Source organism: Bacillus rossius (genome assembly GCF_032445375.1).
Source record: "Bacillus rossius redtenbacheri isolate Brsri chromosome 4 unlocalized genomic scaffold, Brsri_v3 Brsri_v3_scf4_2, whole genome shotgun sequence".
NCBI lineage: Eukaryota > Metazoa > Arthropoda > Insecta > Phasmatodea > Bacillidae > Bacillus > Bacillus rossius.
In genome coordinates, this window is record NW_026962011.1 from 19,672,313 (window position 1) to 19,689,660 (window position 17,348).

The 17,348-nt window shown below is 38.1% G+C and overlaps 1 protein-coding gene across 1 annotated transcript in view; it reads left to right on the forward strand.

The window, feature by feature from the left end:
- The window catches only part of LOC134542363 (BOS complex subunit NCLN), a 39,346-nt gene that overhangs the window by 10,245 nt on the left and 11,753 nt on the right, over positions 1-17,348 (forward strand). The window contains exons 5-10 of the mRNA XM_063386535.1: positions 3,034-3,117; positions 3,527-3,736; positions 9,144-9,251; positions 10,227-10,376; positions 11,773-11,922; positions 12,032-12,150. Of these exons, the coding sequence (XP_063242605.1) occupies positions 3,034-3,117; positions 3,527-3,736; positions 9,144-9,251; positions 10,227-10,376; positions 11,773-11,922; positions 12,032-12,150 (821 nt within the window). The remainder of the gene's footprint in view (positions 1-3,033; positions 3,118-3,526; positions 3,737-9,143; positions 9,252-10,226; positions 10,377-11,772; positions 11,923-12,031; positions 12,151-17,348) is intronic.

The window sequence follows — 17,348 nt, forward strand, 5'->3', positions numbered from 1 at the left end:
AACATCAACATTTTATTGATGTTATTCTTTTATCTTTAGCAGTTTTTTTTAAATGACACATGTTCCAGAAGCTCTGAACACAGTTTGGTGGCTCAGTTAGACTGGAAGTAGTTAGAAAACTGACACAAAGCCAAATAATCTTAATATATATAAATCTCGTGTCACAATGTTTGTCCTCAATGGACTCCTAAACCACTTAACCGATTTCGATGAAAATTGGCATTTAGGTGTAATATTTTCCAACTTGAGAGATAGGATAGTTTTTATTTCGATTAATGGTCTTAATCTTATAATTTTAGAGTTTTCTAATGTGATGTATGTATGAGTTGGCAGAAAATCACCACGGCAACGGCTGTAGCATTGTTGATGCTTCATTCGTCTCCATGGCAACGACTATTTCATTGTTAGTGTAGTCCTCATCACTCATTAAATACAGACCACCAATTTTTAGATATATACAGGTAAATAACTATACACTGGTAGAACAAAGTCGGTCGGGATTTGAAAGTGATATAAATTATTCAAATTAAGAAGACAATTACTAACTACATCTGATTTCTAAAAAGGTCCCCTTCACCAAGTCAACTGATTTCGATGAAAATGGGCATTTATGTGTAATTTTTTCCAACTTGAGAGATAGGGTAGTTTTTATTTCGATCAATGGTCTTAAAAATTTATTATTAATAATAAACTGATCATCAATGTTGATTGGTGTTTAAGCCCGGGAAACAGTGGGTACTTCGTCTCCATGACAACGTTGCGTGCTTGAGAGTCGGGAAACCATCGGTGCTATTCGTTTTTTCTTCGGTACATTACAAAGCATTGTATTAAGTTTTTGTCAAAATTAATTAATTTTCATTTTATTTCATTTATTATAACTGTAAATAAGAGATTTGGTCTCATTTCCCCCTCCCCCCCCCCCCCCAATTAATACAACCGTGCGAAGCCGGATCGGGCAGATAGTAAATAATAAAAAGAAATACAAACTTAATGTGCCTCACAACCTCACGTTTCTTTGTTTATGGAAATAGTAGAAGCCTGATATATTGCAGATTCGGGTTTACAGCGAATGGAGTTGTGTCCCTGCCAGATAAAAGTGTTAAACCCTTTGTTACTTGTAAAAATGTCCAGGCACGGTTTACCTAGCTATTAGCACTATAATTTGGATGGAAGAGAGGGATGGATAGTCTTATCTGTTCACAACAGCAAATGTTGAACATTATTTATTCCGGATTGTGTTCGAGTCATTAGTGTTGAGCAGTGTTAATGGTATACAGTTTTAAATCAAAGTAGTAGTTTATTTTAAATACATTTTTAAAACTGTGTTGAGCTCATATACATTGGTCTACTTTCAGCTAAAATTATCATTCTAGTCTCGTAGCAATAAAGTGAATGTAAAATTGCATCAGGTTATCGGAACACTGTTTTTTAAACAGTTTCTGTCAGGGGTCCCACTCATGGTTGGTACTTTTCCTGCCTGCAATTGGTACTATTCCTGCCTGCATTATTTTTCATCTGAGTGGGTTAGTACCAAGGGATGAAGGAAGGGAAGGGAGAGACAGCATGCTGTCGATTATGGTCAAAGAATTACCATCAGTTCGCGCAGGCAGACTTCTTTCTCCGTGTTCTCCTCGCCTTTCTATCCTGTCTGCTTCCTTTCCAGGTGACCCACTTCCAAGATACACGTACCTTTTCTCTCTTCCTTGATATAAATCCCTCTTTTCTCGGCCCTGATGGCACCTCCCTTCCAAGTGTTAAGTGCATCGTGAGTCAGAGCTACATAATTAGTTTCCTCAGTGGAATTCAGTGCCACTTTAACCCTTGTTATATACTGTTGTTTCCTTGTTATTTGTTGTCATTATTCATAACGTGTGTGGCACCGTATAAGACTTCGTACATCTGTCCTTTGTGTTGTCAATGCATGCAAGTGTTAACTGTTATATCATTTCTTACATTTTAAATATGATTGTGGGGTTTTTGTTCTAATTTTCCCCTAGTGTCTTAATTCCAGGTAATGAATATATGGTGGTGTACACCAGTTGAACTTTAAGACTACAATGTTTGCAATCACAGGAAAATAAACTTAAGTTAGGAGCTATGTAATGTGTTTTTGTTTGAATTCTATGGTTACAAAAAATGTTGCAGTTCTGTATGCTCTACATGAATAAAAATATTTCTAAACCAAAACTTAATTTCATATGTCACATAGGTTACTAGTACATTTTCTTGAAGGCAAGTTAGGAAGACATGTTTGTGTGCCGTCCTTGCTTCTAAGGACCCGCTGGATACTAAACTTTCAACCTTCTATTAAAGATTAAATTAATCTATGACTGTATGGGTTCACTTCCAGATAAAACAGTGGAAAAGCCATAATGTGGGAGTAAAGCTACGGCCACACGGCGCTATATTCGCTATGTGAGTAAAATATAGCCAGCTGCATCTCAGGTGTCACTGGCCACTTAAAGCTGTGTTCACTATATTGGCGATGTCGCCAGGTGTTTGGTTCTTGGCTATTTTTCTAAAACATCACTGACTTCACGCAGGCACAGATATAGAAAAACTTCTGTTTTTTTTGCAGAATTGTGATGTACTTCTGCATTTGCTTTTTATGAAGTTAAATTTCTATCAGTATTGTGCTTTAAATAGTCAAGTCGACGGAAAAGTTAATTGACATATTACGAAACTACCGCAGAAGGGTCGCCCCTTCGTATGAACACTCCTATTTAAATGAACAAATAAATCTCAAGATGAAACATTCCTCTTTCTGATAACTTATTTCAACGATATGCACCAAACTTTAATCATTACATATGCATTTATGTAATGATTAAAATAAAGTTTTGTCCTTATAGTATCAGCAAATCTAGAGTTAGGAGGTAACAGACAGCTAGAGACAGACAGAGAGCTAATTTTTTTTTTCCACCCCACAGTACAGTATTTCTACTTAGTTGCAATTTCAAAAATTATCTTTTTAAGTTTTGTAAAATGTTGTGACCAATTGTATCTTGATGCTTTTATTTTTTTATTTTTCAGGGAAAGCTCCCTGGATTTGGTGTTGAAGAAAAGTTACCTACAGTGGCTGTTGTAGCACACTACGACAGTTTTGCTGTTGCTCCAGTGAGTAACATTCTGTGTTTTGCATTAAATTTTTATAAAGAGACAAAGATTGGCAAGTTCCATGTTGAGTGTATTAGTAAAATTATTCAAGCCTAACCCAGATATCTCTTTGTTTTTTATGCATCGAGAATTGGTCAGTTAATCTAATCTTTCAGAATACATAGTTTTTTTAAAAGTATACTTAAGTGTTGATTTATTATTATTATTATTATTATTATTATTGAACTAGTTTGTGTAACTATTTTGCCATTATTTAATTTGTTTTTGCAAATATAGCTACATCAGCCCATGCTAATAAATGGGCTGTAAAATCAGTAGTTCTACTTATTGATAGTTCCAGTATCTAGTTAATGGCTGAGTGTGCACAGTTTGCGGATGCGTACAGTACTCGGGGTGGTGTCGGATCCAGGATCTGGCGCTGGGCACGGACTCGAATGGCTCCGGGGTGGCCATGCTGATGGAGCTGGCGCGCATCTTCTCGCGCCTGTACGCCAACCCCAAGACCCACGCCCGGCACAACCTGGTGTTCCTGCTGACCGGCGCCGGCAAGTTCAACTACCAGGGCAGCAAGAAGTGGCTGGAGGACCAGTTGGACGGCGTCGAGGGCTCCGTCATACAGGTGCGACGGACTGTTTCCGTTTTCCCATATATATACACACCTGTGGGTAGGGGCGCAAAAACTAAATTTCCAAAGGGGGAGGGGGGGGGGCAATATACCTATTTATAAAGCATCATCGAACCCCCCTATTGAAGCAGGGGGTCCGGGGGTCCTCCCCCGGGAAAATTTGTATTTCAAGGTGGAAAATGGTGCTATTTAAGCAGTTTTATTATCTAAAAATTGATTACACAGCACAAAAAATTGTTTAGTGATGAGAGTTTGTGTTTCAACCTCCATTACCCTCCCAACCAACAGGAATTTATGATCTTAAGGAAACAGAAATAAGTCCAGCGACAATTGCTTGTTCTGTAATATCCATTCCCCCGCCCAACCACCCAGAATATATATATATATATATAATTATAATTACAGAATAAACAAATAGTCCATTGTGAAGTTAATGTATCGGTTTGAGTTGAAATGTGTGTTTTGCGGGAAATTATAATGACATACCAAATGCGTAGTGACCAGGGACAAGGTTTTATGACTTTATTTTTAGTGTCAGTTTCATTAAATCAGGTGATTTAATTATTTAATACATTCCCTTTATTCATTAAAATAGTGTATTATTCAGAAAATATGAAACTAAAAGTTTTATTAATATACTTATTTCACCAAAATATGTAATTTGGACTGATTAATGATGCACTTAAACGATATGTCTAGAACAGGACTATTCAGAAACTTAAAATAAATTGGCAAATTTTGTGTGTTTAAAAATTGTGCTATCATCATCAATGTATTAACGTATTAGGTATTACTAGGGATGGTGATTTTTCGTTTTCGCGAAATAGATGCAAAAATATACTAAATTATATTTTTTCCACTATAAAATGCGAAATCTAGACTATTCCGAAATAAATGCGAAATCAAGGTAAAAAATGTAGATTCGTCTTCACTCTACACAATTTATTTACGATTGTATTTCGTTTCAGTTCAGTATCAAAAGAAACCATCATTTTATGGCGTATTCAGCACAAGTATCTTATTGTCACGTCATTCACAACACTATTGTTCGTAAATATTGAATGAAGAATGGCCATCCGTGCCTCGCAATTGTAAACAAAGCAAAGAACAACTAGCTGGAAGAATGTCCGTCATCTTGCAGAGTACAAGTTTTTAGGCCACCATATTGCGACATCTCTGCTTCGCTGCGCTAACAATTGTAAGTCCCATTCTCTGGCTGTGTTTCACGTGAAAGCCGTGTTCTTGTGTAGTCTGTGGACAGGGTGTCTACAGGTCAGGAAAGTCACGAAAGTCACGAAAAAGTCACGAAATTGAGGGATTGGTCACGAAAGTCACGAAAAAGTCCGGAAATTAATGTAAAAAGTGTAAAAAGTCACGAAACTTTAATAAAACGGACATTTTTTTAAATTGTTTTTGTTAATGTCTCGTATGGTCAAACAAATTTAATGTACAGGTCTACCAACTATACATGTATTTGTAGTAGCATTTATGTGGGGTAATACCGTTGGGTAATACTCAGAAAGTGACTTTTTGCTGTTGGTTAACATGAACAATTTCAATTGGCTCTTCGACTTTCTTGGCTGTTCCACTTTGTGCACTGGCCTTTGCTGTTACAAGATGGCGTAGTACATGGCTGTTCATCCGTGTGGGAAATTAACCGCATGATTGAACGTCTCCGTGTACTAGGAAGCTGTATTTTTAACTGTGATACTAAAATACTTTTAACGAGCGAAGTTAGGTTTTTCGTTTGTAAAGTAAGCCAGAACTAAGCGTGTACAACTATTCGAAACAGCATACAGTGATGTGCCAGTGCGGTATTTGGCTTTATGACTAAACTTGAGACACATCACAAAAGCAATCTGTGTATTTTAGTGTTGTAAGTGTAACAAATCAAATCACGACGAATAATTTATTATTAAAGTATGTACGACGTTATGATTAACACATTTGGCCTCTGCTTTATTATTATTATTGTTGGCGGCAGAAATTACAATCTGGCTAGGTAAGTTACGTTTGTTGACATTGTTAACGTTTATTTACTCTTTATTATGGTAATTATTTATGCAAAAGTGGAAGCAAGCGTTTAAACTCGCGTGAGTTTTAAACTTGTAATCAAACATTTTTTTTTATTTAACGAAACGTGACGTGACCATACATCAACCAATGACATAATTTTCCGAGTTATACCCCTTTTATTTCAGTTTTACACATTAAATTTCCCTTGTAATTCACAAACACAAACAAATATGTAGTGATATTTCAGTTATATATAGGCCTATATGCATGTGTGTGTTACGAAAATATTTTTTCTCTCTTTCATCATACACGTTTATGATAATTAAATCTATTTTATTAAGACATTTTCTATAGTATAAACACAAGTACATTCCCGCCAAATTAGCATTAAACAAGCATTTGTGTTGAAAATATCTTGCAGATTGTGTGTATTATGAAATGTCTCGTGGGTGTTTCTGTGTGTAGTGGATAAATTGTGATTATAAAAATGCCTGGTAAATGTAGTTTTCGAAAAAGCTGCTATGAACTGCCATATGCAGGCACCTGTGAGTTGTGGCTGAGACGCGATGAAACTGACACGAATAGAGCATTTTGCTGCATCTGCAGAACAAACTTTCATATTGGTCATGGAGGTGTCAACTCGGCTAAGACACATGAAAAGGGTAAATGTCATCTTCAGTTAGTGAATGACTTGAGTTCAGGCAAACAATCCCTAATAACTAGTAGGCTTAAGCTTAACTCAAATGTTTGTAGTGATGTGACAGATACTAGGCCTAAACCTTCATGTTGTGGGCTTGATGCATCTGTTTCAAGTTTACTTGAATCAGATTGAAACAAAAATTGCTGCGTACAGTTTTACGCAAAAACTTACGATTAGTGGTCACTAAGGTCCTGAAAAGTCCTGAAATTGATTTGCCAGATATCTGTAGACACCCTGGTGGAAGGTGGTGTGTTTACAAATACAGTAGAATCCCGCTGATGCGACCCCTCTTGGTTTCCGGAAAAACGGACTTATAAACAGAATGGTTGCAATAGAGAATTTGGGGTGTCACCGCATCGTCGGATACATCGTGTGAATGCCGCTCGGGCAGTGTCTAGCCGAGCTCGGCGCGTCCACTATCGCACGAAAAGCTGTCTCAGCTGTAATGTTATCTTACCTGCCCGCACGAAAAGCCGCTTCTGCGAGAGCGTAAGAAACTCATCCGGCCAGGCTGGCGGTAGCGGCGGCTTGACGTCATACGTGACGTGACGCGACGCTTACCTCTCCATCCCCTGCTAATTCTTCAAGGTTAATTCCCTCCCAGAGCCACAAACCATGTAAAAACACCCCCCCCCCCCTTTCCATCTAACATTTCAACACATTCCCTCCCTTATTTCAACCTTCTGCGTGAGAAACTGTCAGCATCCTCCTCCCCTCCCACACCGCGTGCGACAAAAGCCAGGTTGTATAGTCCATTCTCGGTAAAATAAATATTTTTATGGGCTTATACGACTGTCCTTCGCCGTTAATAAATACTTTATAAGTTATTATGATATAATTTGTTTATTAGTCACACAGCAGTTTCTGCTGAAAAATCACTAATATGTACCTTAAATTTTATTGAATAGAAAAATTTAGCAGGGCCATAAATATATTTATTTTACTACATAGTTACTTTTCCGACTGAATTCCAACGTGTTTTTTTCTTTTTTTACGCTGTGAAGGGCCGTGGAAAAGATAATTGCTTGAGCTGTCAAAATAAACATCGCTGACGGCAAGGGCGGAAGCGTATCCTGTCGGTCTGTCGCTGTGATTATCTACTCCAAAAACATGTCACAGCATTTCAAGATAGCATTGTTCTTATATCTTTCGTTTATAGCCGAATGTTTTCTACCTGGTCCACACAAGTTCCTTCGCCACGTTTTGAACGAAAATAACCACCAGCCGGCTAGCATAGCCGAACTCGCGTGACGCGAGTTCACTTAGCGCGAGTATTTATCGGAACCCATTGTTCGGGGTATGCGAGTCCGAGGTGTATAGCATAATTCCACGCAATTTTTTTTGTTTAGCTGCGCATGTGCGAAGTCAGCGATGTTATAAAAAATAGCAGAGAACCAAACACCTGGCGACGTCGTTAACACAGTGAACACAGCTTTGTGTGGCCAGTGACACCTGAGATGCAGCTGGCAAGATCGCATCACACTAACCAGTCGCAAGACAAAGGCACGGGACCAGGACGGCAATAGACGCGCGCGTAGATGCTATCAGGTGATGCGCGCAGTTTACTGGTATTGGCTAGCGTGGACAGTCTAGAGGGGTGGTACCTATTTTAGCCGTCTTTTGTATGCCTGCCTGTTTGCAGTACAGCGCTCGCCAAGATAAACGTGAACACATAGCGCCCAACAAAGTGTAACAGACTTGTTTTTCGGCCAATTTTACTCAAATTTTCGACTTTCTCTGCTCAAATTTTTCACGGTTTTTCAAAAAACGGTCGTATAAATGGAATGGACCCATCAGAGGGGGGGTCGCATCGGTGGGATTCTACTGTACGTGCATACTCGTGAATGTGTTGTATACTGTTATTTCTCGTGGTAAAAATGGGACGAAACGTAATTTCCATTCGCGATCGCATACACAAATACAAAAGTGAACAGTTCTACGAAAGTGATACGTATATTTTAATGTGCAATTTATGTAATCGCCGTCTGGAGTGGGAAAAAAAAGATGTACTGGAAAAGCACATTGAATCTGAGGGACATCAGGCTGCAAAAAAAAAAAAAATAGATTCACCGAGAAATTGGATGAAGAAAAAAATTCGGTAAAATGGCAAGCAACGGTTTCTGGCATGATTGAAAACCCAAAGAAGGCGAAAATTGAAAAAACGGAAAAAAAAAAATTGAAAAAACGAGTTTCAATAACATTATTTGTGCACTCTACATCAACTATGGCAATGAACACGGCTAATAAATATTTATTGTAATTTTAAGTATTCAATTTATTGCACTCATAAGTCATAAGTGCTAAAAAGTTGTTTGGAAACCTGCCAAGATAGGTTATCTTTGTAGTTGTGCTAGATCTTTATTTCTGTGGTTGTTAATAATTAATACGTGTATTATTTAATGCTTTTTAAAAATATGCTTTTCTTCAGTAATGTAAAATGAGAGAATTGGCTAAACTTGTTTTTAAAAATGCTACAAAATGCTAAATTTCAAATTCAAAATGCTAAATGTTATTATTTTAAATGCTCTTAATCACCATCTTTAGGTATTACTAATAAAAGATGCAAGATAAAACTGTCTTATAGAATACAAGTGAAGTCTATGGGCGGCTGTGGTGTAAGAAACACGGTGGTGGTACCCCGGTAAACATTGTGAATACACTGTTGATGATGCATTGATGTTACAGGACGCGTCCTTTATTCTGTGCTTGGATACAGTTGCAACAGACAATGTGCTCTATCTTCACGTGTCCAAGCCACCTCGTGATGGTAGCCCTGGAGGTAACTTCTACAAGGTAAAACTTATTTGTTATGTTGTTTATGATGATTTAAAAAATATATATATATTTTAAATTAAATTATTTTCGTAAGTTAGACTTATTCCTTTTCTCTCTCTCTCTTTCTCCCCCCCCCCCCTCCCCATGTACATTTTGTATACCTATTGTAAGTCTCCAAAAAGACAAAAGTGTATGGATATTTTTATTCTTGAATAGTAAGTATTTTAAAAATATTTTTTGAATTTTGAAAAAAAGACAAAAAAAATTGTTTATTTTTTGATTTTACACTAGTTTTTCTAAAGTTTTACCCAAACTCGGGAGATTTGTAAATTAAATTCCTCAAATCTCAGGCGAAACTTGTACGTCTCGTGCCGCATGCCCGACAATGCTCGTAGCTTCACATCCAGGCAGTGTGGCTGGGAGCAAAGTCATGAGTGATGTTAAGCAGGCGGCTTGATGTGGGTCGCACTCAGTCCAGGCCGTGTTTTAGGGGTCCTGTTTGCAGGGCAACACTTCAAATATAGTATGTTCCGGGTGTATACAGGTCAATTAAAAGTAACGAAATAAACAGTAACAGTGCTGGAAGTCAAAAATATTTAATTTCCAGCAGGCTTTTGTTAATTATTTTTTATGCCGTGCATTAAATGTTAATAGATGGAGGCTGTCCACTTATATCATGTAAAAAATGATCACTGAAATTTTTTTAGACTTTTAACATAAATATCAGCATGTTACTGCAAACAGTAGATCTATTTGGTATTACTATTTAATTTTGCTTATTTATGAATAAGGACACTGTTAAAAACACTGTTAAAAATACTTTATTTAAAGGGCCTGAAAATGTATTGAAGTTGTTTCACTATGTGTGAAGGTACACTAATGTTTGCCAATGTTTAATTTTTTACTTCAAGTCTTTATTATTATTTATTATTATTTTTTAGTCAAATTGGTATGCTGTATACGTATGTGTTTTTATTTTATTTTTGTTTGTAGGAACTGAAGTCCGTCGCTGAATCTGTTAATTTGAATGTAACTGTAGATACCATTCACAAAAAAATAAATCTTGCGGACGAGCTGTTGGCGTGGGAGCATGAACGCTATAGCATACGAAGGCTTCCGGCATTCACTTTGTCTTCCTTAAAGGTAGGTTAAGACTAACGAATGTAGAAAGAATATCTAACAACATATTGTCTCTGGCTGTTCCAACTTTTAATTTATTTGTGAACATGGGAGAATTTGCTGATTATGTTTATGGTCTCTGCATGAATGTGAAGTTGGAAAATTGTTTCTTCTGCTTGCCCTAATGGTCAGTTATAATATAAACATAAATTCTTAGTTACCGTATTTACTCGCATAATCGTCGCAGCAATTTTACCAAATTTTATGGAAAAAAAGTGAGGTGCAACCAATATGTGAGGAAAAATTAAAAAAATTTTTTTTTTAAGTTAAATATTTTAGTAAATCCCTTGAAAATGCTAAATTAAAGAAGTTAATATCTAGGTACATGGTACCTATACGTAATATTTATTTACAATACGCGCAAAATAAACAAAACAACTTTTGTTTATAAGAAGTTTGGCAAAATAAAAATATAGTATAAACACAATTGTGAAAAAATCAATAAACAAAATACATTTATAAAACACATTCAGTCTCAACACTCACCAAGTTTATCTTTTTATTGTCTGAACTAGATTCTGATGCATCAGATTCATTTGCCGGGACGTCAACGTCATCTTAGTGGCCACTGTCGTCACGTGTTATTCAAGTTGTCTGTTTGTTTTCGCCAGTCACGAACAAGTTTTTCACTTACAGAAAATTCTCTTGCATGCTCTTCTGCAAATGTGATTACACGCAACTTGAAAGTGGCAGTATACGAATTGTATTTACCCATATTTTTACAAAATGAACTTTCTCAAACTCTGCAATTACCGGTACTTTCCACTCCAATGCAAACGAGATAAAACAATGGCATCACAGCATCTTATCTTCCACACACATTCCTTCCTCCCATACGGCCAATTAGGACATGCCGCTCAAGGTTGGACCAATGATAAGCGCCACACGCAACGTGAAAGCAGGCTGTTCCTTTGTGTTTACGGCTGTTCCATTCGCGCCTCGCGCCTCAGTCGCCGTCAATAAATAAGGGTGCGACGATTATGAGGAGAATCTTGAATACCAAATTCATTACCTCAAACAATAGGTGCGACGATTAAGCGATGGCGACGATTATTCGAGTAAATACGGTATTATTTGGTTTTAGAGCAAATCACATTTTATAAAAGTGACAGCTTTGAGCAATTAATTTTTTTTGTGTGTGATGACAGGAAATTCATTGTATAAAGTACATTTTAAAATTTTAGCAAGTAATTTTTATGGAAACAAAACCAAAACATTTGTTTTTCTGATGTGAAAGGAAATTCCTGGTAGATTTTACCAAAATGATTGTTTGAAAGCATACTACATATTTTATTATTTGATGTTGAACTGCTTTACTTTGGTATATACATTAATGGTTTGAGGTTTTCAATTGTTTTAGAGCCACCGGAGTATGAGTAGAAATACAATTTTGGACACACATGAGAACGTGAATGCACCTCTGCTCTTCCATAACACTGACATCGTGGCAGAAGCGCTCGCCAGACATGTGTACAACTTGTCTGATGGGAAAGTCTTTGAAGAGTCGTTGGTGAGTAGTGGTTCAGGTTGAGGATTGCGTCGGTGAACTCCCTGCATCTACTTGAAATATGTCAGTACCGTGAGCTCTTATGGGAAACAACAGTAATTTATTTTTGTAGGAAGTGTCAAGAGAATCTCTAGACTCTTGGCTGGAGTTTCTGTCGCAGCCCAGATCTGCTCAGATATTGCTGGACAAGCAGAATGTTCTAGTCAACTCGTTAAAAAATTCGATGAGCAGGTACGTACCAAACTTTGTGTTACCAACCAGTACTGAGCGGACTTTGAAGTGTCACATTAATAAGTTCGAAAAATCAGATGTGGGTTGGCAAATTTGTGCCTGTACTGTTCCCTCATTTTTTGTTTTCTTGAACTTACCTGATCCAAAACCAACATTTGAAATTGTCTGTTTTGTTTAAATTTATATATTCATCTTACTATGTGATCTTTTATATTAATATAAATATTAATCCTACAGCAAAAGTGTCACAAACATCTTGGGATTTAAAAAATCTTAAAACATGAAAACATGAATATAGCTTATATTTTGTTTGGCATAGTTAAGTAGTAGAGTTTGTGAATTATTGGAAAGTTATTTTTTGGCCATTGTGAATGTTAAAAGGCTAACAGTATAAACAAAACAAGCAAGTAAAATGTAATTATTGCATTAGGAAACAAAGCGTTTTATAACTTGAGACTAATAGAAACAAATTGCTTTTGAACTGTTAGGAAAAGTACTGTATTTACCCACGTATGGGTTGCATATTTTATGCTGAATTTTAATTAAAAAAAAAGTTTAATGTGAATTTATAACTTTGGGTAAAAAAAAATTATAATTGCAGTGTGTCTTGAGTATGTGTATAAATATTTCTCCTGTGTTGATTTTTAATTAGTATGTTACAAGTAAGAATAAATCATCTATTTAAAATATCTGAGCAGTGCGTGAAAATCACAATGGAATGGCACCATTGTGCAATGTCTGCCCAGCCACCGCGCCAGTCGCTCAGCGCCAGCGAGTGACGTCACTTGCTGGGCTGGCATTTGGCTGGAGGAGGGGAAATTAAAAAAATTAACCAGCAAGTTAATGTGTGTGTATTCTGTACATGTGTGAGGCCATGTAGTGTGGTTAACAGTTCTCCCTCCCTCCCTCCCTCGCTCCTAACTAGTATATGTCCGTGAACTGAAACAATCTCCATGTCCGTTTTGACAGGTTTTTAAGACTCGACTGTGACCCAGCATAATTGTTTTTTGCATGAAATTTCTCAGCTTTGAAATGCAACAATCTATGACAAAATGACAGCCATCGTTGGTGCTTTGAAAACTACAATAATTAAAGCCCTGCTATTTAGGCTTTTCACATTCTTCAGCTCCTCAGGAATTTCTTGCTGCCTTTTTTTTTTCTTTTCTGAAAGAGGATTGGTTTAAAAAAAAAATACAACAGCTGGGGGAAGGGAGACACCTCTGTATTTTGTTATTAGGGGGCATAAAGCAGTAGGAGAGAGGCCCTCACTCCCTTCTACAGTGTTAAAGTAGCACAGAGTGCAGTCAAAAAGAGGGTCTGAGGGTTAACACCAATGCTGTGTTAGGACACAAAGATTTCACTTTTATTCTACTGTAGTCAGATATATGGTGCAATTCATATTTGTAGGTGACCCTTACAACCTGACCCTTACCCTTATGGCAAATAAAGTGGGATTTTTATGACCCAACTGGTGAAAAAGTCGAATTTTTATACCCAAATTATAGCTGTGATCAAGACCTATATGCAGGGTATGACTCTACTGCTGGTAAATACAGTATTAATTTGTAATATGTACACATTCCTAACAACTCTGAAAAATAAAAATAAATCTTCAAGTAATTCTGTGTTTGAAAAATTTACCAGTGCGGTAATGTAAAAATGGTTACGCCTCTCCTTCGTGCGCTAATAATTTTATTAAGTAATTTTTTTGAGAAACTTCTAAGAGACAAAATTTTGGAAACATACTGGAAAGATAAACTTATAATAAAAAGATATGTCAATAATACTTCAGAGGGGCACTAAGGAGGGTGAACAAGAATTTATTACCGCCCCTGTGGGCTTACAGATGGCGGAGAGGATCCTAAGGCTTATAAATGAGAAGCCGAGGTTTGGTTGGCGAGCTATTCAATTTATTCTGATTAAAAATTAATTTTCTACTTCATTTTGACTGTGCTTTATAATTTTTATATGGTTTGCATATTACAAATTTAAGACAACATTATTAAAAAAAAAGGTGAAAAACAATTGACAATCGGTTCGGGCCTCAACAGGGTTACTTATGAAGGTTATCATATACGTAATCACACAAAATTGTTTCGTTGGATTGTCTAAGACTTGAAATTATAAATTTACAGTTTTGAAATAAAACAATAACATAAAAAAATAAAAACGTTTATAAACTGGCACGGGTGGTAGGTAGACTTGATATATGTTGGCGGTTAAGCATAGTGAACCGCAGATGACGAGAAGAGAGAGATAACAAAATGACGAAGGCATTTCACCGAGTGTTGTGAAACTGCTGGGCCAAAATCTTGATGTGGGATGTTCTAGGACAAACTGGGTTCCAGGGTTGTTCTCGAACCCGCACTGCAACAAAGGCCATTCGGTACGAATTACCTCGGATGCAGGCGTTAGGTAGGGTGGCAGAATTCGCCACCGGGATTGGTGGAAACATAAAAAAACTCACCACTGCGGGGAGAATTCAGCTGCCTGGCTGCCGCCTTGTAGACCGACGCGTTAGCAAACGGTTGGCTTTCGAAACCATGATGGATACGAAGGAAGTTGGAAGAAGAAGAAAAAATAAAATTTAACTTGCGACTTCTTAGGGCAGACTAAAAGCTAAAAATAGTAAAAAGGGGGGAGAGAGAGAAAAAAAACACGCTGAAAAAGAATTGGCCCGGCCGTACACTGGGCTGAATAAAATGGCAGGGAGCAAAGAATTTAAGTAAAAAAAAATTAATAGAACTCAATTATTATAAATTAAAAAAAGGGTGCCTATAATGCACATGATTCGCGCATACTTCCCCCTTGAAACAAAAATTTCTTACTGTTGTTTGGACTGCTGGCTCAGGAAGGATTCTTCCTGGCCAGCGATTTACATGTTTTTTGAGTGTTGAAAATTTTAATAATTGGGCGGATAGTTTTTTACACAGCACTGTTCAATGTAGTGTCCCGGTTTTTTACAGTATCTGCAAACTAGTATTCGCTCATCTTTGTACTGTGGCTTAGCAAAGTGTTCATGGCTGTGTCTTTGTTGGAAAGGTGTATTAGAATACTGCTGTTTATTTTCTGTTGCTCTCTTTGCGTATTGCTGCGTTGTGAAATTAGTCTCTCTGTTCCGCTGGTGGTCAGCATACTCCACGTTTGTGTTGGAGATGCACAAGCGGTCAAGCTCTGCAAAATTTTGCGGTCGGGCTTGGAAAACTGCCCGCGATCGTTCTTGAGAGTTAATTCCGTCAAGAATATTTGAAACTATTTCTTCCTCGGAGACTTGCAAACGAAGTACCTGAGCCGCCAATTTAATGTCGGCGATGTAGTGGGGCAAAGCCTCGTTTATTTATTGGAGCCAGTTATACCACTCTAACTGGATATTGGTTAATAAGCGCGCTGGTATGAAGAAATTAAGTACATCTTCATGGAACTGATCGAACGAGAGATTTTGTTCGATAACGAGTGTTTTACTCGTTCACTCAAAGGTGGTTGCGTGAAAGGAAAGCTCCTTGTCTGGGATATTTGCTTTTTGTTTTAGCCTGATTGTGTGTTTGAGGAAGTAAATTAAATTGTTTGGATCTAAGCCTGTGACTTCTTTGAAATCTGACAGCAATCTTTCCACAGGGTGTGGAATCTTTGCATAGAAATTTTGTGTGGCTGCCGCTCCGGTGGTTGTGGTGATTGGTGCGGGACCTGGGTTCGGTACCGAGTGAGGAGTCGTGGGTGAAGGCTCTTGGGTTTGTGGAATGTACGGCGAGTGCGCTGTCTGTGGCTCCAGAGATAAGTAGGAAATGGAGGGACTTATTTGGAGAGATGAAAAGGCAGATGGGAATTGGTTATAGGGGTTGAGAGGAACTGCCCTGGTGGTTGGAAGGTACATCCATTGGGAAGATGGGAAGAGATGCGCGGTGTATGGGGGTAGGTCGCGGGTGTATGTGACGTTAGTACCGTAAAGAGTTCCGGTCGCCATGACAGTCACGGAGGAAAACATGAGGTGCGAGGATGAGGAGTAGAGAATGAGAAATGACAGGCGACTTGGAGTTGTGGTGATGGGTGGAGGGCTAGGTGAGGGTGTGGGTGATGAGTTTTCCCTCGGTTCGTTTTCACTCTGTTGTGCGAGATGTTGTGTCCTGGGGCTTGAACACGGGTCTACATTCTCCATCTGGGTCTGCTCCAGTGAGGCCAATTTGCTTCTCAATCTGAAGATGAGCTTGGGAATTTGTTCTCTGCATTTTTCTACTTCAGTGCAGTAAACACTTTTCAGCTTATGTGGTGACAAAAGAGTGAGATTTTTTAGTCGCGTGCTGATATGCGCGAATCTAGAGAGAGCGCATGAGATGTTTTTGTTTGTGTCTTTGTCTGAGGAGTTTGCATAGCTGCAAAGCTCGTGGAATTTTGTGCACGCAGAATTAAATTCCGCAGTTGGATCCAAGTCCATTATATGTGTTCGGGACGGCTGTACCTGGTCAGCGAACGCTGCTCTCAGTCGTTTGCGTAGCGTGGCTACGTCGCTGATCACAGATAGCCCCCGGAAAGATAATTCGTACTCTAACTCATCACGGAGGATATACTCCGGCGTGATCATCTTGGAACTGATTATGCTATATATATCTATATCTCTATAATACAACCAGATACTCCCGAAATGGAGTTTTCGTTGGTGGGTCATCACCAACGGCTCACTTAAACTAGGTGTTACGGACTAACATAAAAAATAAATGTATAATCCTCTTAACTTAATTTAACGTAATAATTTCATCGTTACACCAGCAGGTCGGGAAAGTATGTTCCCAAAATCATTGAGTATATAATTTTGCTTGAGTAGTTCCGAGTGATCCACTAACAAGGATCTTTAAAAAACTAGAAACAATTTAACTTAAAAGGAATGGCCCAGGGAAATATGTACTAGAAAATTGTCGGTCTAAAGACGCAACAGCGTTACAAGGTTAGAAGGGGTGATGACCTGACACGAGGCCGGGCGGCACTCGAACAGGCAAGGGGTAAAGGGGGGGAGAGGGCAAGATGATCGCGCTTGTGTAGTGAAAGATAAGGTGTGTTCGCCGGCCGGCGTGGCGTCGCGCGGGGTCATGCGTGACCTTGGGGGAGTGAGAGGGGTTAGGTCGGTTCAACGACGTAAAATTAAGCGAGAGAAATTTTAATTTAAATCACTTTTGGTGAATCAGGTTTGGTTCCAGCTGACGACTAAC